The 21,111-nt window shown below is 68.3% G+C and overlaps 2 protein-coding genes across 2 annotated transcripts; one reads left to right on the top strand and one right to left on the bottom strand.

Annotated features, from left to right (window-relative positions):
• The first annotated feature begins 7,559 nt into the window (after positions 1-7,559).
• On the top strand, positions 7,560-16,574 carry FSTL3 (follistatin like 3). The gene is made up of 5 exons (XM_084302720.1): positions 7,560-7,689; positions 11,102-11,287; positions 13,793-14,008; positions 15,324-15,551; positions 15,651-16,574. The coding sequence occupies exons 1-5, from the start codon at positions 7,623-7,625 to the stop codon at positions 15,701-15,703; spliced, it is 750 nt and encodes a 249-aa protein (XP_084158846.1). The 5' UTR covers positions 7,560-7,622; the 3' UTR covers positions 15,704-16,574.
• Positions 16,575-19,159: 2,585 nt separating this feature from the next.
• PRSS57 (serine protease 57) lies at positions 19,160-20,926 on the bottom strand (the record flags this gene model as incomplete). Its single annotated transcript, XM_084302619.1, has 5 exons — positions 20,806-20,926; positions 20,518-20,671; positions 20,165-20,309; positions 19,561-19,821; positions 19,160-19,486 (listed from the first exon to the last, which is right to left on the bottom strand). Exons 1-5 carry the CDS (start codon positions 20,870-20,872, stop codon positions 19,160-19,162), a joined length of 954 nt encoding a protein of 317 aa, XP_084158745.1. The 5' UTR covers positions 20,873-20,926.
• Between the last annotated feature and the right edge of the window lie 185 nt (positions 20,927-21,111).

Raw genomic sequence — 21,111 nt, 5'->3', positions numbered from 1 at the left:
GTGCGGATGCGGTGGCGCGGTCCCAGGGCGCCCGGCGGGGTTAGGCAGGGCCGGGGCCACCCGCTGCCACTCGCAGCGCCCGGCCGTGGGTGTTGGCGATGAGCTCACCGCCCGAGACGTTACTTAATGCCGGCGGTGCCACCGTGCCAGGCGCTGCTGGGGGGTGGCCATGGGCTCCAGCTCCGGCTCGGCACAGGCCTGTGCGTGCGGGTGAGTGTCCGTGTGCACCGGGCACGCGGGCTGGGCAGGACCCGCTGCACCGCACGGCCGGGCTCAACGTGGCACCGTGCCGGTGGCACCGGGGTCCAGCACCCGTCACACCGGGGTGGTCGGTGGGTGGAGGAGCCCCAGCGCCGGGGCCGTCCCGTGTGAGCGTGCCCGGCAGAGAGGAACAAACTCTGGATAAATCCTTCTGACCGCGGGATTTGCTGACACGAGCTCTGCAGTGCTTGGATAAATCCCAGACATGCAGATGTTGCGCGCAGACATCGCGCTGCACAGACGTGTTCCCCGTGGCACTCCCTCTCCGCCCGCACCACGCTCCCGGTGCTCTGCAGAAGCCGGGGGTCTCCTGCCCGTGGTGTTCCCATCTCAGAGCACAGGGGGGGTGGGTGAGGATGCTTGGAAGGGGTCTGGGCTCCCTCTCCAGCCCCCACGCTCCTGCCTCCCAAGGAAGGGCAGGCAGAGCGAGCGCTCCCAGCAGATCCCGGGTGACTTCGGGCTCGGTTCCATCTCTGCTACCACCTCCCCGGTGACGTGGGCAGGTCATTTGCTAAACCGCCCTGGCCTCTGGGCCCTGTCTTCTTAAATCAAGCGGTTGCTGGAACGAAATCCCCGCTGCCTGGCTCTCCTCGCCCAGGCGTGTCGGGCCGGGGACCGGGGGCAGCTCCGGGCACGGGCCCCATCCTGCGCCCTGCCCCGGGTCCTGGGGAGCGCTCGCTCCCCGGTGCCTTCCCCGCGCCCCGCCTGCCGAGGGAGAATAACTGGTGCAGCTGGTCTCCCTGCTCCCCTCCACCCAGATTATATATAATTGCCTATTTTAATTAATAAATTGGAGGCCACTCAAAGGAAAGCGGCGAGATTTGTTACAAGCACTGCAGGGATCGTCTGCCAGCCCCGAACCAGTCGTGTCACGGCGGATTTGAATCGGCCTCCCTTTGAATTCGCTCGCAGACAGATCAGACGATTTGCATCCCCCACCTCGCCCTCCCCAGCCTTCCGCCCCGCAGGTCTGGATGCCGCCCCGGCAGCGTCTGGCAGCGCCCGCGGAGGGGCTGAGCCCGGTGCTCAGCACCACCACGGCTCGGCCATGCCAGGGGCCGGGGGTGCTGGCTCCCTGCCGGCTCCCCACGCAGCCTCCAGCCTCCAGCCCGGCCTCCAGCAGCCCCCGGGGGCCGCGGGCTGTGGCGTGGAGCAGGAGCCCACCTGCCTCCAGGAGCTCTGCGAGCCCGGGGGAAAGTTCTGGGTCTCAGGGGACTGCTTTTGGGCTCCACCAAAAATTTCCCTTTTTCTTCTTCTACTTTTTTTTTTTCTTTTTTTCTCTTTCTTTTTGGATTCTTCGCTTTTCTTTTCCTACGCTTAATTTAAACCATTGTTTTTCAAGGGAAATTTTAATGCGAAAAACATGTTTTTCTACTTACTGCAAGCCTGGGCTATGTAAGCAATCAGGCTGCTCGGCTGAAGGGAGCTGCGGGGCGGACGGGGCTCTGTGGGGGGGACGGGCCCCGCAGCGCCTCTGCCCCTCCCTGGCCAAGCCCCTGGGTCCCCGGGTGCCCCGGCCCCGCTCCCCCCTCCTCTGCACCGCTGCGGGTGCCGGGGTCGGCATCAGCCTGGCCGTGCCCACAGGACGCCATGGGTCACCCCGCTCCCTCGGGTGGCTTCGAGTGGCCACAGTGGCGTGGGTGCGAGCCCCCCCCTTGCCCACACGTTGCTGCCGGAGCAGCGTTGGGCAGAGCCTTCCCGGCCCCTCCGCAGAGCCGCTTCGCCGACCGGGAGGATTTGTGCTGGCATTCGGCCCCGCTGGACCCGGCTCAGCCCCACACGGCTTCCTCACGCTTTGCGGAGCTGCCGGCTCTCCCCTCCGGGCTGGGTTTGCTCCCTGCCTTCCCCCGCGGCAGAGGAAGCGTTTACGCTGGGGAAACCGCACGGGCGGCCGGCCGCTGACTCACGGCTTGTTTACACGGCGTGCCTGTGAAAGTTACTCAGAAAAGTGTGTCACCGTGCGGCACCGTGCGTGCGCAGCGACCTGGGGCTGGCACGGGGCGAGGCGAGGAGGGGAAGGAACCCGCGAGGTGTGGGCAGAGCCCCGAGGGGCCGCAGCCCCACGGCCACGCAGCCGCTGCAGCTCCCGGCCCGTGGTGGGGCCGGGGACGGAGCGGGGACGGGCAGGGGGGCTCGGCCAGGGCCTCCCTGGGAGGTGCTGGGCTCGGAGGTGCCGCTCGGCCGTCCCGTGGGTGCCTGGAGCATCCCCCCCTCCACCCCCGCGGGGTGGCCGTGGCTTTGTGCACGTCCGTGTGAACGCGGTGGGTTTGTGCAGTCACTTGTTTTTGTGCAAATGCCTCCAGGGGGTTGTGCACGCGTGGACGCGCTGCTTCCCTGCCCGGTCTGCTCGTCCCGTGCATGCAGCGGGAGGTGGAAGCCCCCCAGTGCCCAGGGCAGCAGCGTGGGGCTGGGCCCCCTGCTCTGCCCTCCCCTGGCCACAGCCGCCCGTGCCGGCCGGCCCCCGGCAGGTGCCCTGGGCTTAGCACCGGGGCCACCGGGGCCACCGAAGCTTGGCCGCGCTGCCCCGCGCCACCCCGGCCTCCTGCCCCCCGCACCTCCCGCCCCGGCCCCCCTGTGGGGCTCAGACAGCCATGTGGGCAACGAGATCGTTTTGTAAGGAACTAATTAAGGCAGCCATAAATCTGCGTGTGCACAGACAGGAGAGATGAAAACCAGAGCCAACTGCGAGCCATAGACAAGAGACATCTGTTCTTCCACTCAGGGAACCGCGCTCCCTCAGACACAGCCACTTCTCCTCGGCTGCGCGAGCGGGGCCCGCGGGACGTCCCCGCCGCCTCCCCTCCCTGTACCTCCCTGCGCCCCCCTCGCCCACCTCTCCCAGTCTCTGCTCCTTGGTGACCCCCCCGGGGTGCTCCCCCTGGACGGACAGAGCCCAGTGCACCCTTCCCATGCGGGGGCTGCCGCTGGCATCACTGCAGAAGGTGCTGGAAGAGAAGAGGCGTCGGGTGTGCGTGGTCCGTCCGGGCACAGCCCCGGAGATCAGGGGGACGGCAGCGGGGAGGGAGCGAGCAGCGGGCACTGCCCGGGGAGGATGCTCCCAGCAGCTCTGCAGCCTGGATGCTGAGGGCAAGGAGCAGGAACGGGGCCGGACCCCCCTGGGTGCCCCCGGGACCCTCCCCGGCACCCAAGGCTGAGGGGAGCAAGCCCCACGAAGGGGCAGCGAGCGCTGCGGGGCCGCAGGACGGAGCAGGCGGTGCTGGGTCCGGGGAAGCAGCTCTCACCCAGCCCGCACCGAGGGGGGCACGGGCAGCCGCACAGATTGAGGCTTTAATTAAGCATTTGACACGGCGCCTTGTGAGATCCTACCCGAATAATTAAATCAAATCGCCTGTGATAGGAGCGCTTTTACAACACGCTGAAAATGGGCACGAAGATCATCGGCCAAGAGCAGCGCGTCAGGCTGGGGGCTGCGGGACGAGGGGGGTGCGGTGCTGTTTAACCCCGCAACTTCAGCAGCCTGGAAGCCGAGGCCGCAGCGCGCACAGAGGATGCTGCAGCAGGAGCAGGGCCCTGAGCGCAGCGGGAGGCGAGGGCGTGCGGGACGAAGCCGCCCATGGCAGGGCTGGGTCCTGCTCGTCGGGCTGAGCGACCGCAGGGTGCAGCCAGGTCAGCGGCCAGGCAGCAGCAGGAGGGTTCTGCATGGGAGCAAAGCACGCACGGTGATCAGATTTGGAGGGGCAGGTCTTGGGAAGCTGCGCACCCCGCCACCCCCCGCCCTTCCCCACACGCAGGCTCCCACCCTGCCCTCTTTCATTTTGCAGAAGTGGAAGTGCCCCAGTAACATGAAACGATTGCTCGGTGAGGAGAATCCAGCTCAGCACTTCTTGGCATTTGTTCACGGCTTTTCATCTTCAAAGCTCCTCGCAAGCATTAGCTAACTGCTAATGCAACCTTCCTGTGAGATAGCGCAGGATCAAGCAGAGGAGCATTATCTCGCCGCAGCAGATGGGGAAACTGAGGCTCGGAGCGGTGACGCTGCTGCCCCCGGGCGCGGGGCGAAGCTGCGTGTCAGAGCTGGGGGTGGAGCGTGCCCAACCGGGCCATCGAGGTGCGGATCGGATCGCACGGCTCCGCGCTCCCCCACGCCGCTGATGCAGCCGTGAGCCATAGGCAGCTCCCCGCTCAGCCTGGCTGGGGCCGTGCGGCCACGGCGGAGAAAATCCAGCCCCCTGGGGCAGAGCCGGGCAGCAGAGCTGCGCACCAGAGGCCCAGCACCCCCGCATGGTGCCGTGGGCTCACAGAGCCGGTGCCTCCCTGCAGCATGGGCTCAGCTCTTGCTTTTCGGGGGGGGGTAACCAAGGCTGGGGCCAAGCCTCGCCCTGGCCTTGCCGGGCTCCCCCGTGCTCTGTGAGTGCCCAGCAGGCAGCAAGCTGGCCCCATCGCCCTGAGCACAGCTCGGGTCCCCGGCAGCCTCTGTCTTCCCGAGGCCCCCAGCTCCCCGCAGGCTGCCCCGTGGGCTGTGCTGGGAGTAACGGGCTGCCGGGGCCGCCTGCTTTGCTCCCGGGGGGGAACGGAGGCCGAGGCGCTGAGGGACGTGCCCAAAACCTCCCAGCAAATCCTCAGTGCCGACAGGAAACCTCGACGCTTTTGCATGCGCCCTGACCCTGGGCTCTGTGAGAAACGCTTCTCAATTGAATGTCTTGTTGTAAATTGCAGCTCTAATTGGTTTAGCAGAGTTTAATTAGCCTGAACTGATGAGAGAGACGAGATTCCCTCCTTAAAGGAGCCCGGCAGCGCAGGAGGAGAGCAGAGCAGCCCGGGTGCCGGGGGGACGGCCGCCTCTTGAACCTCGGCCTGAAATCTTGCTGCAGACCAAAGGCTGACGGGAAGCCGCCTGACCCAGAACAATACCAACACCCAGACAGAAAAGGTCAGATGCGAGGCTGCCATTCACTGCGGCTGCAAAGAGCTCCTTTGTCCCCGCTCTTCCCGCCGCCCCCGAGCCCCACGCGCGGGCCGCTGGGCTCGGCTCCCTCCCTGCCAAGAGCTGGGCTGCGGCCGGGCAGCGCGGGGGCCCCATCCTGCCCGTCCCCGCGAGCAGGGCGCAGGCACCGCTCCTCCCGCCTGCCTTGAGCAGCAGAGCTGCAGCCGGGCAGTTTTCCCCCGGGGGTCCCCGTCTGACTTTCTCTCCCCTCGCTCTGCCGGTGCCGCTGTGTTGCTCGCGGTTGCCGCCTGTCCTGTTCTGGGCACAGCAGGACTCGGCAGCAGGACGTCCCCGGCTCTCTGCAGTCTGCTCGGTTGAGTTCTGCTCCCAGCCCTGCTCGAGAACCTGCCCTGGTCCCCGCCTGAGGCAGGACCGTGGGCAGCGTTTCCCTGCCCCACACCCGGCCCCCAGCAGGCAGACGGCGCTCCCCGGGGAGCCGGGCGCAGGGCGAGCCCGAGCCCCCAGCACGGAGCTGCCCTTTGCGCTGGGAAGGCCTCGGTGAGGCTGCGCTGCGCTGGGAGGAAGGGGCCTGACCTGCTCCCCTCCTGGCCTCCGAGCTCCTCCCGTCCCCGCTGGAGCGGGGAGCCCAGCTGTGCTGCTCCGTCCAGATGCGGCGGCTTGGAGAGAGGTACGACCCCTTCCCTGCCAGAGCCGCCGGTTGTGCAACGCCGCTCACAGCCAGGGAAAATCCCTTCTTGGCCTCCGCGAAGCTCCTCTGACATCCTCGAGCATGTGAGCGAGTGCATCACTACCCGCTCTCTCACTGAGACCCAGCTCAGGGATTTGGCTCCCCAGCCCTCTGCCCTTACATGGGCAGCCGCTCGGAGCGGCGGCAGAGCCAGGCGGGGGCACGGCGCCCCGGGACTGGGACCGGGACCAGGGCAGGGGCCGGGAGGCAGCGCTGCCCAGCCCGAGGCCAGCAGCACACCACGAGCGTGTGCTGGGCTCCTGGGTCCGCCTGTCCGTGGGGACAGCACGTGCCTCGCCATGGCAGGGTGCCTCTGCCCCCATGTGCTGGCCACAGGTGATGTGACCCTTCAGGACAGCGAAGCCCCAAGGCTCGCGGTGATGCTGCACGGGGTAAAACGCAGCTCTCCCCATTCGCGTCCCCTCCCTGGGGGCTGCGTGGGGAGAAGCGGAGAGGGAGCTCGGCCTCGGTGCAGGTCCCTGTCCTCATCCCCTGGAAGGGGGGGACGTGGCGGTGGCAGCGGACACAATCGCGCTGCTCCCGCTGGCATCGCCCCCGCTCCCCGGGCGTGTGACCAGCGCTGCTCTGCCTCGCTGGACCGAGGCTCGTCCAGCCCGACCCCGCGCCAGAGCGAGCTGCTCGCGCTGTGCTGGCATCGGCTCGGAGCGGGGCGGCCGCTGCCGGAGCACAGGGGTGGTGCGAGCTCCCCGGGGCCGTCCGGATGGGGCCCCTCTCCTGAAAGAGCTGGGCCAGCGCTGCTGAAAGCATGACCTCAGCTGAGGCCAGTGCAAAGGGTAACACGTTCCCCTCAGCTGCACGGCGCAGAGGGACGGGGAGGTTCAAGGGGCTGGAAAAGGCCCCTGGAGCGGCAGCAGGAGGGGCCCCGTGGCCCTGGCTCTCTGCTCTGGGTGCAGGGCGATGGGCAGGGACCCTGGCTGCACCCCGTGCGGATGGGCTGGTGATCCCGGCGTGGTGGCACCGGGCAGGGACCGAGGCCGGACGATGCCAGGCAGGAGCCCCGCTCCTGGTGGCACTGTGCGCCATGGGGCGTGTGCCCCCCCCAGCTCTTCTCCTTTCCCCACCTCTCCCCGCATGGCTCACACAAGGGCTGGCACTGCCCAGGGAAGCAGAACCCGGCTGTGCCTCGGTTTCCCTAACGGCACGGCCTGGGCTGCCAGCGGGGCCGCGGAGCTGCTTGCGAGGCAAGGATGCCATCCAGCGTGGGCCGGCCCCAGCTGCTGCTTGGGAAGGCTCCGGGGGGGGCAGGGGGCCAGGGGCTCGCTCCGGCCTCGGCTGGAGGGGGCGGGCAGGGTGGGGGCCCCAAGCCCAGCAGCACCCCGGGCTGTCCCCGCACAAACCTCGCTCCTCCTGCCCCGACGTTGCCTCCGCAGCTCGGCTCCCCCGTGCCGGGGGCACCCCCGAACCTCCCCGCGACCGGGGGCCGCCACCGGGGGCCCCCTCCCCATCGCCACCCGGTTGCGCTCCAGCCCGGCGGTCGCGGCCACACCGCGCGGCCACCGAGCCCCGCGCCCCCCCCGCGCTGCCGCCCGCCGCCCCCCCCCCCCCGCTCCCCCGGCCCCCCCGGCCCGCCCGCCGCCGCCCCGCCCGGTGATTCACGCCGCCCCGCCGCTTTATAGCGCCGCCGGCCCCGCCGCCGCCTCACAGCAACAGGTCCCGGAGCGCCCCGGCCGCGTCCCGTCCCGCCGCCCGGCCCGGCCCGGCCCGGCCATGCCGCTCCGGCTGGCGCTCTGCCTGCTCGCCCTCTGCGGCCCCGCCGGCGGCGACGCCGCGCACGGTAAGTGCGGGGGGGCCGGGGGGGGGGGCCGCGGGCACCGGGCGGCCGCGCCCGACGGCAGCTGGCGCGCCCCGTCCCGTCCCGTCCCGTCCCGTCCCGTCCCGTCCCGTCCCGTCCCTCCGGCAGGTGCCTGCGGCGGCCCCTGCTCCCGGCGCCGTTACCGGGCTGTGCCCCGCGGCGCGCCCCGTCCGGCCCCGGGCAGCCGCTGCCGGTGGCCCGGGGCGGGGGGGGCGCTCCCCGCCGGTGCCCCCCCCGCCCCGCGGCGCCGGCCCCGCGCGTCCCTCCCGCGACGAGCCCCGGGGACGTCCCGGCCACCTCCGGCCGCGGCGGTCCCGGGGCTGCAGCGAGGCCCGCGTCGGGGCAGCGCCCGTGCCCGGTCCCGGCCCCCGGCTCGGGGCTGGAGGTGAGCGGAGCCCCCGGTGCTGCCGGCCCCGCAGCACCGCCCGGGGAGGTCCCGGTCCTCAGCGCCCCGGGGTGCTGAGCGCCGAGCTCCGGTGCTTTGCGAGCCGCCCGGCCCGGATGGGAAGAGCCGGGAGCCGCAGCCGGTTCCCGGTTTGGGTGTGGAGTTTGCAGCTCGGAGCCCTCCCGGGTCGGGTGGCCGTACCGGCAGCTTCTGCGGTGCTCGGAGGCAGCCCGGTGGCTCGGTGGCCGTTCCCTCGCAGGAGCCACCAGCGCCCAGGCCAGCCGGGATCGCAGTGGCCCTGCCAGCCCCACTGTGCTGAGCCGAGGTCGCTGCCTGCCAGCCTCGGTTCTCCTGCTGTAGCGCTGGAGTTTCCGTCTTCCTCCTCGTGCAGTCACGTTCGTCTCCATCACTCGCTGCCAGCGCGGGCAGGGAGCAGGGCTCGCAGGACAGCAGCAGGTCGAGGTGCCCCAGAGGACTAGGGGGATTCCCGCAGGGTCCCTGCAGGGGCTTTGGCCCCCAGGATCATGTTTAGCATCGCCCCCGCCCATGGGATTTCCACTCGCTGCTTGGCGAGGTCCAGTTCAAACACCGAGAGGCCCCAGGCACGAGCCCCCCGATGCTGCCCTCCAGGCCCCGCTGCGGGCAGGAGCGTTGCAGCCTCGCTGGCTGGGGAAACCTGGAGGATGGGGCACCCAGAGAGCCCCCCGCACTGCCCCCACCTATCCCGTGGCCATGGGCTCAGCCCGCAGCACGTCCCCCCCTTTCCCTGGCCTGGCTGTGCGTGGGCGCAGCCGTGGGTACGGCCACCCGGGTGCAGTGGGAGCTGTGGGGGCTCAGGCGCTCCCGTGTCCGCAGGAGCTGGCCCTGTGGGAGGTGTGAAAGTGGCTCCTGCTCGCCTGCTGGGGGCTCGGGGCTGCTCCTGCATTGTGGCCCGCTTCCCGTTCAGCCTCCCTGCGGCTTTGCTGTGAGCGTTGGGGCATCAGGACCCGTCCCAGCCCCGTGGCATGGCTGGGCGCTGCCAAATGTGTTCAGAGCGCAGCCCTGGTCCGGGGTGAGGAGCTCGCTGGGCTCTCCTGCCCGCTGATGCTGTGCAGGGTGTTCGGGGGCTCCCCGGGGCTATGGGGTGATGGGGGAGCACTGCAGCCTGGGCACTGGGGCGGGGGCAGGAGGTTCCCCTACGTAGCAGCAGAGGAGACTCCGTGTTTTGAATATTTTTTATTCTTTTTTTCTTATAAACATGTGAGCAGCTGACCCACTTTCTTTTGGCAAATGATCTGCGAAGGAAACTATTTTAAAGTAGCCAGAGATCCCTGCTGGGAAGATATCAGACTTGGAAACTACCTCCTGGGCACTGGGAGCACGGGGGGGGCTCCTGGGTCGCACTGGGGACAAACCGAAGCAGCCCAGGAGGGGCAGACCCTGTCCCCCAGCACCGTGCCTCGCCGTGGGGATGTCCTGGGGCCTCCCCTGGAGGCCTCTCCCTGTGGACATCAGGCACCCATGGGCCATGGAAAAGCTGCGGAGGGATTTGGGGCTGGGAAGCTCTGGGCTGGCCGCGTGCGCGCAGCCTTGGGGCGGGTGCTACCGGCGCAGAGCCCCGGCTTTTGCACTGCCTAAACGCGGTGTTCGGGCTGCTGCTGGAGCTCCTTTCAGCCCCGAAGAAGCGCAGGGAGCAAGCAAGGATCAAACTTTGCTGCGGAGCTCCTGGGGCTGCCGCTGGTGTGAGGGCTGGCTGTGGGGGATGCTGGTGTGGCTGCCGCAGCCACGTCCTCAGCAAGGCTCCGCGCTGATCCACCACGGGAGCTGCTGTTGGCATCACTGCTGGCCCCGGGGGCTGCGGGGTCTGGGCAGGAGGGGGGCAGCCCCAGTGTGAGCACGGTCCAGAGCTGGCACACAGCTTCTGGCTCAGTACCATGGGGGGAATTGGGGCCATGGGAGATTGTAAAGGAGAGCGATTAGGCAGGTTGATGGAGCGCAGATGGCAGGGACGCGTTGGCCTTGCTGCCACTTCTGGAGGTGCCCTGGGGTTCCTGGACACCTGGGGCTCGGGGCTGTCAGGGTTTGGATGGGCTCCGGTCCCCACGGGGAGCTGCTGCTGGCCATGTCCGCACTGAGAGCCCCTCGTGCTTAAGGCCAAAATGAAATGGGGCTCATGGGAGGGAGGGGACAGGGGACCAGGGGACCAGGATGGGTGCTGACACCCGCTGTGGATCAGGGCAGCCCAGTTGGAGGGGAGCGGCTCCAGCCCCGTGCTGGCGTGTCGGGCAGCAGGATGCGGCCCTGCCCCCAGCCCTTCCTCACATCTTTAGCCGTTTAGCAAACCTCAAACGCAGCTAATGAGAACATAAACCCAAATAAGCGTCAGAAGAGGCTGGTTCGCAGAGGCGGAAATTGCAAAGGAATCACTCACAAAAAAAAAAAAAAAAAAAAAAAGTATAAATGATTTGCTCATGAGGTTAAGGAACAAACAGGCTTTTGACTCAGTGGGATCAGATGCTGCTGGGCTGGCTGCGTCCCAGGGGCTGTGTCAAGTGCCCTGTTTGCCGGCCGGCCCCGCACAAAGGCGGTGTGTGTCGGGCTCCCGCGCGCGGGGTCGGTCCCTCCGTGGGGACACTGGTGCACACTGGGGGACGCCGGCTTGCGGTGCTGTGCAGGCACCACCGGCCCTGCTCTCTCTGTCCCCTTGGGCAGCACTGTGGGGAGCGGGCTGTAGGGCCCCGTGCTGGCCCACCAGGCGGGCAGCTCCTGGGGCATCTCACCCCCAGGGTGCCCACCCAGCCGTGCTGCTGGCGGGGCTTTGGGGTGCCGGCCGGGCTGCGTGGGAACGCGCACGGTGCTGGGGGCTGGCGGGGTCACTTGGCCCAGGACCGGTCCTGTTCCAGGGCGAGCGCAGCACGGGCACCGTTAGCTCCCCTGGCCAGCTCCCCGTGCAGCAGCCCGTGCGTGCCCTGGTGGTGGGGAGGTGGCAGGGCCACACTGGGGTCTCCTCATCCTCTGCCCTCTCTGCAGGTGGGATCTGCTGGCTGCAGCAGGGGAAGGAGGCCAAGTGCACCATGATCCTGAAAACGGGCGTGACGTGGGAGGAATGCTGCGCCAACGGCAACGTGGACGTGGCCTGGTCTAATTACACCTACCCAGGCAACAAGATCAGCCTGCTGGGCTTCCTGGGGCTGGTGACCTGCCACCCCTGCAAAGGTGAGCGCAGCCGCTGCTGGGCACCAGGCTGGGGAGGCCCCTGGGGCTGAGCCCCGTGCTGGGGAGGATGCTGAGCCCGCGATGCAGCAGCCGTGGGGCTGGGCTGGGTCCCCCAGTGCCTTCCTGGGTCCCCAGGAGGGTGCTGCCGGGGGTCTGGGCTCGTGGCGCAGCCGCCAGCCCCGGGTTGCTCTCACTTCACGTGCGCTTTTGTGGCCCCTGGGGCACGGGGCCGCGCACCCTGCCCTGTGGCTCCTGGGCTGACAGATTGCTGGGGCCTCCCGGCCCTGTTGCCCTCACCAGGTCTGGTTAAAGGGAAACTTCTTTCAGTATTTTTTAAGGGAAAAAGATCTATTTCTTCCCCTCTGCTCCCCCTTCCTCCTCCCAGCGCGTGTGTGAAATGGCTTTATATAACGGGCAGCTCCAGAAATGGAAACTCTCCAGCTGTGAGTTCCAGGCCCTCCAGATGTTTTGGCGCACGCTGGAGGCACGGATCCCCTCGTCGCACTTGCGTGGCCGTGTGAGAACATGCTCGAGGACCTGCTGACCACAGTAGTCAGGAGCAGGTCTTTGGAAGGTCACTTCGTTATTTGCTTAAAGCGGGGGAAAAAAAAAAAAAAAAGGCTCTTAACGAACAGCCTCTTGCAGCGCCTCCACGCCGCCCCTTAGTGCTTCAGCCCCCAGCGAGCTCCTCTGGCCTCGGCTGCCCTGGCTGAGCTTGGGGACGCATCCGGCAAGGTCCTGGCCCTGCTGTGCTCCCCGTGGCAGCCAGGGAGGTTGGGCACTGCCAGGGGCACCAGCGCTGGCACCGGCTGCTCTCCCAGGCTGGAGGAGGCTCCTTGGCCAGGGGGGTCTGCAGCAGGGCTGGGGGTGCACAGGGTGACCGCGGTGGTCAGAGAGCAGGACCTGGGCAGAAGGCAGCCAAGGGAAAATGGATGGAGAGCCCGGCTGGCACGTTCGCCGCCACTCTCCACCCCTCCAAAAGCCCTGCTGGTCCCATCCAGATGGGGCTGCCGTGTGCTCCCCGCCGGGCTCCGGGGGCTTGGCAGAGCTGGGGGCCGGGGCAGAGCCCGCTGCGGGCTCGTGGGGCTGGCCCAGGTCAGTCCAGGGTAACGGGGTCGCAGCCGCCGGCCCCACAGCAGCAGCCGGGGCGGCCGAGCCCTGCGGGAAGGCACTGGCCGGGCCCCGGGGGCTGCAGAAATTCCTGGCTCCAGCTGCCGGGGACGCGGTGTCCCCCCCAGGGACCCAGCACGGACGGGAGAGCCAGGCCATGGGGCCAGGTCAGGGGCAGATGCTTCTGCAGCCTCACGGCCTCGCTGAGATGGGGCGGACGGACGGACGGACGGACAGAGGGGCCGTGCCGCGCTGCCGCAGCGAGGGTCCCGTGTGCTGCTGGGGCCGGGCCCCTCCGTGCCCCGTCTTGTCCCTGCCGCGCTGCCCCTGCCCTCGGAGCCATTTTGGGCAGGCCCCAGCTATGGAAATCAAGGAGCAAACCAGGAAACCGCCCGTCTCCCCGCGTCTCCCACCGGGGAATTTCCCCTGGGAACGCTGGGCCAAGCAGACAGGGGATTTCCCCTTCCCCACCTCCCCCTGCCGTCTCCCCAGGTGACCCCAGTCTTCTGCGGGGAAATCCCCCTGCTTTATCTCCAGGCATCTCCCCGCTGACATCTTCCCAGCACACACCCTGTCTGCGGGAATCCCTCCTGCTCTGGGGTAAATCGGGCTCGGGGTTCTCTTCCCTCCCCGCTCCGGGTGCTGACAGACCTGGGTCCTGCCTCCCCCGTCCCCAGGGCCGCCCGGAGTCCCTCTGGGGTGGCGCTGGGGGTGTCCGGACGTGGGGTAAGGGGCTCGCAGCTGCCCCACACGCTGCTCCCCTCCTGCTCCCGGTGCAGCCGGCGGCGTTGGGGCCCCCTCTGTCCCCTGCTCCCGGGGCCGCGGTGGCCCCAGGGCGCTTTGAGCCCCGCCGCCGTCCTGCGGGGAGGCGACCCACGGGACAATGCGTCCGTCTGTCTCGCCTGCTCCCGCCGGGAAGCGGACGGGACGGGGGATCTGCCGCTCGCTGCCGTGACCCGCTCTTGTGTTCAAGTCACGGAGGCCTGGAGCAAAACAGGGCTGGGTATTGTCTGATTAAAGCGGAGCTCTTGATTGCCCAGACAACTCGCAAAGCCCAGTTCCTTCTGGAGGATCTGGGGCCTTACAGAGATAGATTTTTTCCATTGCATAAGAAAAAGAAATGTCTCCTTCCAAAAAAATAAATACATAGAAATGAATTAGCTGGTGCTGATCTGAGGGCCAGCTCTCTGGCTGGGGTAAGTGTTGGATGATAGCTCAGCGCCGCAGCCAACGACCTGCTCCTTCGCAGCGCTGAGCAGATCCAGATGCTGCTGCAGGCAGCGCTCGCGCGGCGCAGCCCCCGCGGGGCCCGGGGGCAGCCCCAGGTAAGCCCCGGCGCGGTGCCGCGGGGCCGTGCCGCGTCCTGACGCGCTGCCCCCCCCCGTTTCTCCCCAGAGAGCTGCGAGGGGGTGGTGTGCGGCCCCGACAAGGTGTGCAAGATGAAGCACGGGCGGCCCCAGTGCGCCTGCGCCCCCGACTGCTCCAGCCTGCCCCGCAAGCTGCAGGTCTGCGGCTCCGACGGCTACACCTACCGGGACGAGTGCGACCTGCTGACAGCCAAGTGCAGAGACCACCCCGACCTGGAAGTGATGTACCAGGGCAAATGCAAAAGTAGGTTCGGTCGTGCCCCTGCCCTGCCCCATCCCCGCTCCCCGCGGCTCCCGGTGCCATGAGGGCGGTCGGAGCCCGGCAGCGCTGCGTGGCTCCAGGTCACACACGCCCGTCACTCCTCCCGGTGCCCTGTGAGGTTCTGCAGGGGTGAGAGGCCGCCTGGGTCGGGCACGTGCTGCCTGCACACCGCGCACTGCCCCCACCTCTCCCGCCCCAGGAAGCCAGGGCTAACGTGAACCCAGCCACCGAGGCTGCAGCCTCTGGAGACGGAGATGCCGCTGCGGTGCCCTCCCCTCCCGTGGCGCATCAGGAGCAGATCCGCAGCCTGGGTTTGGGGGCTCTGCCATGCCCCAGTGGGGGGGGACGAGCCCGGCCCCCGGCTCCCAGCTGCATCTCCCCGCCTGAGCGCTGCGCGGAGGAGTTCACTCGCGGCCGAGCTCGCTGGCCCCGGCATCGCCCCCGCGCCGCTGCCTGCAGCAGGGTGGAGCGGCTCGGAGCTGGCACCCGCTCCAGGGCCCCGGCCCCGGCACCCCAGCGGGGACGCAGTGGCGAGAGCCGGGCGGCCGAGGAGCTGCCTCGGATGCCGAAGCGGCTCGTCAGTGCGACGGGGGATTCGGCCTCGCCGCGGCTGGGGAATAGCACTCCGTAAAATGTCACTTCCAAACATCAAGCCCCTTTTTTGTTGTTTTGTTAAAGAGAGCAGTAATCCTCCTTTCCCTGCCAAGAACTGTCAGAATTATTATGATTATTTTTGCCAGCCCTCCTCTCTGAAATGCTTTGCCTGTCAAGCTCTGGACTGCACAGTAAAATTTGGGGCAAGAAATGTGAGTTGCGAGCTGGGAGTTGCAGATGCCAAGTCTCCTTCCAATCCGGCAGGAAAATAGAGGAAGGAGGAGGGAAGGCTTCAAACAGTGTTTACAGCGTCCGGGGAGCACGCCGGGCCCGGCCGTGCCCCCGCGCCGGCGTGGGGCTGGTGCCCCGGGGGCGGCCGGCTGCGCAGGGCCTGCGGGCTGGGGGTGCACAAAGCCCCCCGCCCTCCTGCACGGCTCCGAGCCCTGCCCGGGGCCTGATCCTGCCCCTGCGGGCCCTCGCCGCCCCTGCTCTCTCTGCCAAGGCACCTGCGTGGGGCCACTTGTCCCAGCCAGGTCCCGTCGGCCAAGCCGGGCTCCGGCCCCGCGCCCTCTCTCGGGTGCTGTTTCGGGGCCGTCGGCTCCCCCCGGCACGGACGGCTCCTGCCCCTCGTCCCCGCGCGGCCGGCGGTGCCAGGTCCCTGCCCGGGGCTGCTGAGCTGCGTCCGCGTTGTGCTTCCCCGCAGAGTCCTGCTCCAGCGTGGTGTGCCCCGGCACCCACACCTGCGTGGTGGACCAGACGGGCAGCGCGCACTGCGTGACGTGCCGGACGGCTCCCTGCCCCGAGCCCACCAGCCTGGACCATGCCCTGTGCGGCAACAACAACGTCACCTACCCGTCGGCGTGCCACCTGCGGCGGGCCACGTGCCACCTGGGGCGCTCCATCGGCGTGCGCCACTACGGGAGCTGCTCGGGTGAGCGGGGAGCAGGGCACGGGGGGGCCGCCGGCGAGGGGCTCTGCCCCCCTGCTGCACCCACTCACCTCTTTCCCCATTTTCTGCCCCCATTTCCAGCCGCGGCCAAGTTCTCCCTGGAGACGGACAACGCCGAGGAAAACTACGTGTGAATCCTTCCTTCGCCGCGAGGCCGGACCCAGGAGACAGGGGCATTATGTGTATATTGTACAAACCATATACCTGATATTTATTAAGATAAAAGGTCCTTATTTATATCTGTGTATGTTATGCAGTCGCAGAGGGCCCGGCTCCCGGCCCTGCCAGCCGTGCCGGGGCTGCGCGGGGCCACCCGGGCTGCTCCGTGCCCGCGGCGTCGAGGGGGCGTCCGCACCGCCGCGCGCTGCCCCCCCCACGTGTCCTTGGACGGCCGCCCCGGGCCTATTTATTTTTGGATTGAATTCTTGGTACTCTGCTGACGTTTCTGGCCGGGACCTCGGGGTCAAGTGGGAATCTGCGCTTTATCTTTCCCCGGAGGGGCTCAGCCCCAGCTGCCAGCAGCAGGAAAGGGAGCACGGAGCTGCGCCGGGTTTGGGAGGGATAGGTCTATATTTTTATACACACATACATATATATATGCGCATGTATATGTGTATGTCATTTTCCCCTGAAGTTTTAGCGCGTGTTTGTTAAAGCTGATGTTAGCTGAGGTTCTCCCAGGCCCACCCAGACCTGGCTTCCAGCCCTCTCGGTGCGATGGGGACGCAGCCTGCTGCTCGCCCTCGCTCACCCCTCCATGGCCAAACCCCCAGCGAGCAGCCCGGGCCGCTGCGGGGCAGAGGGCTGCGGAGCCCCCATGGGGGCACGGGGCAGGAACGTCCCTGGGACCCCCGGCCCTGCTCTGGGGCAGGCACAGCCTCCTCCGGCCCCCGTCTCCCGCACCCACCGCTCTCTCACTCCCTCTGTATTTATTGTTACTTCTCTCTCTTTTTGTGCGCGTTGTGACCTGTGTAAATACCATCTCGTCTCTGACACCAAGAAGCTGTTGCCTTTATATAAATATCATATATATATAATATATATATATATAAATACCCTATTTTCTATTTTTGTATGATTGTGTTCCGATTCCTGAGGCAGAAGCTATGGGAACATATACATTTCCTATTCCATATTGTTAGGAGCATTTTACGGCTGTGTTACAATTTGGATTACAATTAAAAAACGAATAAAAGGTGCTGCGGGTCTGGTTTTGTTGCGCTGCTGCATCCCACGGGGCTGTGCCCCCGTGCCGTGGGACCTGCAGGGCGGCAGCAGTTGTGGGGCGGGGGGGGCGTGCAGGGGGGTGCCTGGTGCATGCGGCAGCGCGTCCCAGGAGCTGTGTCCCCCCCCGGTAATGGCCGTCCCAGCGTGGGCACCGGCCCGAGCTGGCAGCAGCGGCAGCGTCCCCGTGGCAGGGAGCAGGTGAAGTGCGCCCTGCTCGGCCCCAGCTCCCTGGCTGCACCAGGCCACCGCCAGCATCTGTTTCAGCTTTGTGTTGGGGTTTTTCCACCCTGGCCAAGTCTCTCCGAGCAGCAACAAGAAAGGAAAGGGGAGAGAGAGGAGGAAAAAAAAAAAAAAAAAAAGAGAGAGCAACCAGCAATGCAAATCAAATATGTTCCTAATATCAGTGAGTGCCGTAAGGGTTTGGTATTTCACAAAACAATTCCTGCCATTAATTGAGTCCTGATGTGCGACGCTCCCCCGGCGGACGCAGTCGCAGGAGCTGGGCTGCAGCCTGCGGCTTGGCTCCCGCGGGACGCCAGGAGCTGCGGCCGTGCCCCCGGCCGGGTCCCCTGCCCCGGGGCTGGGGTCAGCGCACGGCCCGGCCACCCCGACCCCCGTACCTGCCCCGTTCGCCTCTGAGCCGCTCCCTGCCTGCGGGGTGGGTGTAAGGGCACGGCCAGGGCTCGGCCGGGGCTTTCCCTGGTGCCAGTGTTTGCAGCACAGGGGGCCGGGGGCTTCCAGCCCCCTTCCTCCTCCCGCCCCAGCCCTGGCCCTGGGGCTTTGGCCCCGAGGCTGCTGGCACTGACCCACGCCAAGGCGGCGGGCACGGGCTGCGGCAGCGACGTCAGTGCTGCTGATGGGCGGGAGATTTCGGCTCCCAGAGCACGGCCGTGAGTCAGGCGGCTCCTTCCCTCCGTTTTTTGGGTGGTCTGGGGCGAGCCGGGACAAGCGCCGGCTCCCCAGGGTTCCCAGCAGCGTGTGGAAGCCCCGAGGCTGGCAGCCCTGCCCCAGTGTCCTCGGGGCCGTGGCTTCCCAGGGAGCCCACAGGGATTTGGGGCTTCCTCAAAGGCTGGCAGCCTGGCAGGGTCCGGCCTCTGCTCGGTGTCCCCGGTGTCCCCGGTGTCCCCAAGGCCACGGCAGGGTGCTGGGCGCCCCAGTGCAGGGACCACGGGGACCGGAGGGGGGGCTGCTTTCTGGGGACATCTCAGCCCTGCCCTTTGTGCCCCCCTCACCGCCCGACCGAGGGATGTCCCGTGGCACAGCCGCAGCCCCAGTGTCCCCCGGGACCCTCCGCAGGCAGGGCTGCTGCGCCCCGCGGCTGTGGTGTGCCAGCAATTTGCAGATAAAACAAACAACCAGGGGTGAGAGCGGCTCCGTCGTCCCCAGAGACGGCCGCAGAGCCGGGCAGGAGCCGTGCGCTGTGTGCGTTGGCTCAGACCCTGCTGCAGCTCGCACGCGGCCCCTGACCCCCAGGGTCGGCGCTCGTCCCCGTGCCAGCGGCGTGCGGGGCGGGGGGTGAGGATGGAGCCCCCCGGGGGTGTCCCCGGCCCCTCTGCCAGCGTGGGCAGGAGCGGGCGTGCTGGGAACCGACCTGCCCCGGGCCGTGTCTGTGGTTCTCACGATGGGGGGTCCTCGAGTGAGCGGTGGGATGGGGCAGGATGAGGCTGGATGGGACAGGGTGGGACGGGACGAGGAGCCTGGCCCCCGCGGGAAGGCAGCGCCACGCTGCTGGGGGCACCCTGCAGGGCTCAGACCCCAGCTCATGGCAGTGCCTGGTGCTGAGCGGGGTCTGGTCCTGCCCTCTGCTGCGTCCCCTGCTCTGCAGAACCCTGCCCCGTGACAAGGCAGGGGTCTGGCCGGGGAGCAGAGCAGAAGGGCTGTGGGGGGGAGCAGCAGCACACCCAGAGAGGGGCTGTGGGGGTGGCACTGCCCGTCCTCCCCGTGCCAGCAGCGCGGGGCAGGGAAAGGACAGAAGGGAAAGCTGGAGGAAGGAAATCCTGGCAGGAGGCGAGGGGCAGCTGCCACGGGCAGGGCAAGGGCCCCAGTCAGCCCCACTGGGACCAGCTGCCAGGAGGGGATTAAAGGGGGCTGAGCAGCGGGGCTGGGCTCTGCTGGCTGAGCGGGACTGGCGGAGGGAAGGTGAGCGGACAGCGGGCTGGGAAGGAGGTTTTATTGCGGAAGGAAAATGCTGCTGCCAAAGGGGAATCAGGGTGCTGGGACTCTTTGTACAAGCCGGGGAGGGGGCAGGAGGGGAATGCTTGGCTCCTCACTAACAGTCAAAATCAGTCTCCTGCATTGCCTTGGAGCACGTGGGGAAACTGAGGCAGGAGCTGTGAGCCCTGGTTGTCAGTTCCCATCGACCATCAAAGCCCCTGGAGCTGGAGGGGGGCCTGGGAGTCCCAGCCCTTCCCTGCCCTCCTGGGAGCCTCCAGACCACTGCGATGCCTCGGCCCCCCTGCTGGCCCCCGCAGTCTGCCTGCCCCGGGACCCTTCGCTGCCCCCGGACCTGGGTTGTGCTTCTGCTGCCCCTCGGGGTGGCGGTGCTTGAGCACGATGAGGTGCACCCAGTCGATGTAGTTGGAGATCTTGGTGTAAACGTCAGGGTACCGGCGGTCCCCGCATCTCTCCCCGGAGAAGGAGACGATGCCGTAAACCTTCCTCTTGAAGACCAGAGGTCCCCCGGAGTCACCCTGCGAAGCGAGGGGACGGGAGGCAGAATAGCATCCCCCCGGGACGGCGGGGCCGGGGCCGGGCACGCACTCACCGCGCAGACGCCCCGCAGCGTGGCGTTGCGGCTGGCCCCGCACAGCATGTTGGCCGAGACGCGGCCCCGCCACAGCGTGCGGCACAGGCTGCGCTTGACGATGGCCGTGTCGGTCTCCATCAGCTGCTCGGGGCGCTCGCCGTAGTTGGAGATGTCCCCCCAGCCCAGCACCAGGCAGACAGTCCCGGGCTTCAGGTCGATGTGCGGCGAGGGCAGGCGGATGCGCTTCACGTACTTGTTCAGCGTGGCCGACCCGTTCAGCTGGGCAGGGAGCGGGGGGCGCGGGTTCCTCCTTGCCCCTTCCCACCCCCGGGCCGGGGCAGACCCCCCAACACACAGCTCCTGCCCCGCACCCTCCCCAGACCAGCCCGGCAGCTGCCGGGGCCCCTCTCCTCACCGCCCCGGCCCCGGCTGATTTTGGAGCCCTCGCGCCCCGGGGCTGGAGGACGGGGGGGCGCGGGCAGCCCCCCCCCAGCCCCTCGTCGGCCGCCTCCAGCGCCGCTCCCCGGCGAAGCGCTGACACCTAGCGGCGGCCGGGCCGGGCGCGGGGACCTGCCGGGACCCCCCCCCCCGGGGACCCCCAGCGGGGGGGCGCGGGGCTCACCCTGAGCAGGCGGATGTCGTTGTCCACCGTGCGGGGGTCGTAGAGGGGGTGCGCGATGGACTCCTCGACGCCGAAGACCTGCTGCGACTCCTCGGGCTGCTCCAGCCGGTGGGCGCCCAGCACCACGCGCACCGAGGGGTTGCGCCTGCGGCCCCGGGGGGGGACCGTGAGTGGGCTGGTGCCCCCGGGGACGGAGAGCAGAAGGGGAACGGGCAGGCGGGGAGGCTGCTCCAGCGCCACGTAACCCCCCCAGGACGGGAACATCCATCCCTGTGGGGCCAGGTCCCCACGGGGCCACCCCGTGCCCCGCGGAGGGGACCAGAGCCCGTGCCCCCCCCCGGAGCACCGCTCACCTGGGGATGGGGCAGTGGGCCGCCGTCATCACCCACTTGGGCCAGACGAGGAAGCCCCCGCAGAAGTGCTGCCCGTCCATCTGGATGGAGGCGATGAAGGGCCAGGAGTGGGGCAGCGCTGCTTTCCCCCCGATCACCCGGCTGCCGCGGGCACCTGGGGGGTGCGGGCGCTCAGCGGCTGCGGGGGGACCCCAGCGCCACCCACGGGTGCTCAGGCTCCAGCCCCAGGCCCCTCGTCCCCACCCTGGCTGGGGGGGACCGGCCCCGCAGCCCCGGCCGTCCCGTTACCTGCTGGGCCCAGCGCCGGGAGCAGCACGGAGCCCCCCAGGCTGAGGATGAGCAGAGCGGTGACCATGCTGGTGCGGTGTGGGCCTCTGCCACCTCCTGTGGGGCCACCTGGGGTGCGTGGGGGGGGTTAAATAGCCCTGCAGGGGGGTGCTGTGGGCGCAGTCACGGTGCGGATGCTGGCGGGTTTCCTCCTCAGGGTGTTGCTGCCTTGTGCAATCACGATGGAGTGGGGGGCATGGGGAGTGCAATGTTCTGGTCTGTGGGGGCTCTGCAGACCCGGGGGGGGGGCTCAGGCTCACTGTCCTC

The sequence above is a fragment of the Netta rufina genome (genome assembly GCF_964035555.1).
Source record: "Netta rufina genome assembly, chromosome: 28".
Lineage (NCBI taxonomy): Eukaryota > Metazoa > Chordata > Aves > Anseriformes > Anatidae > Netta > Netta rufina.
This window is presented reverse-complemented; position numbering and strand designations above follow the sequence as displayed.

Excerpts from the sequence above, each read along its gene's own strand:
- FSTL3 (XM_084302720.1), top strand. The coding sequence starts at position 7,623 with ATGCCGCTCCGGCTGGCGCTCTGCCTGCTCGCCCTCTGCGGCCCCGCC. Across the intron at positions 11,288-13,792 it reads GACCTGCCACCCCTGCAAAG|AGAGCTGCGAGGGGGTGGTG; the intron begins GTGAGCGCAGCC and ends GTTTCTCCCCAG. Across the intron at positions 15,552-15,650 it reads CCACTACGGGAGCTGCTCGG|CCGCGGCCAAGTTCTCCCTG; the intron begins GTGAGCGGGGAG and ends CCCCATTTCCAG.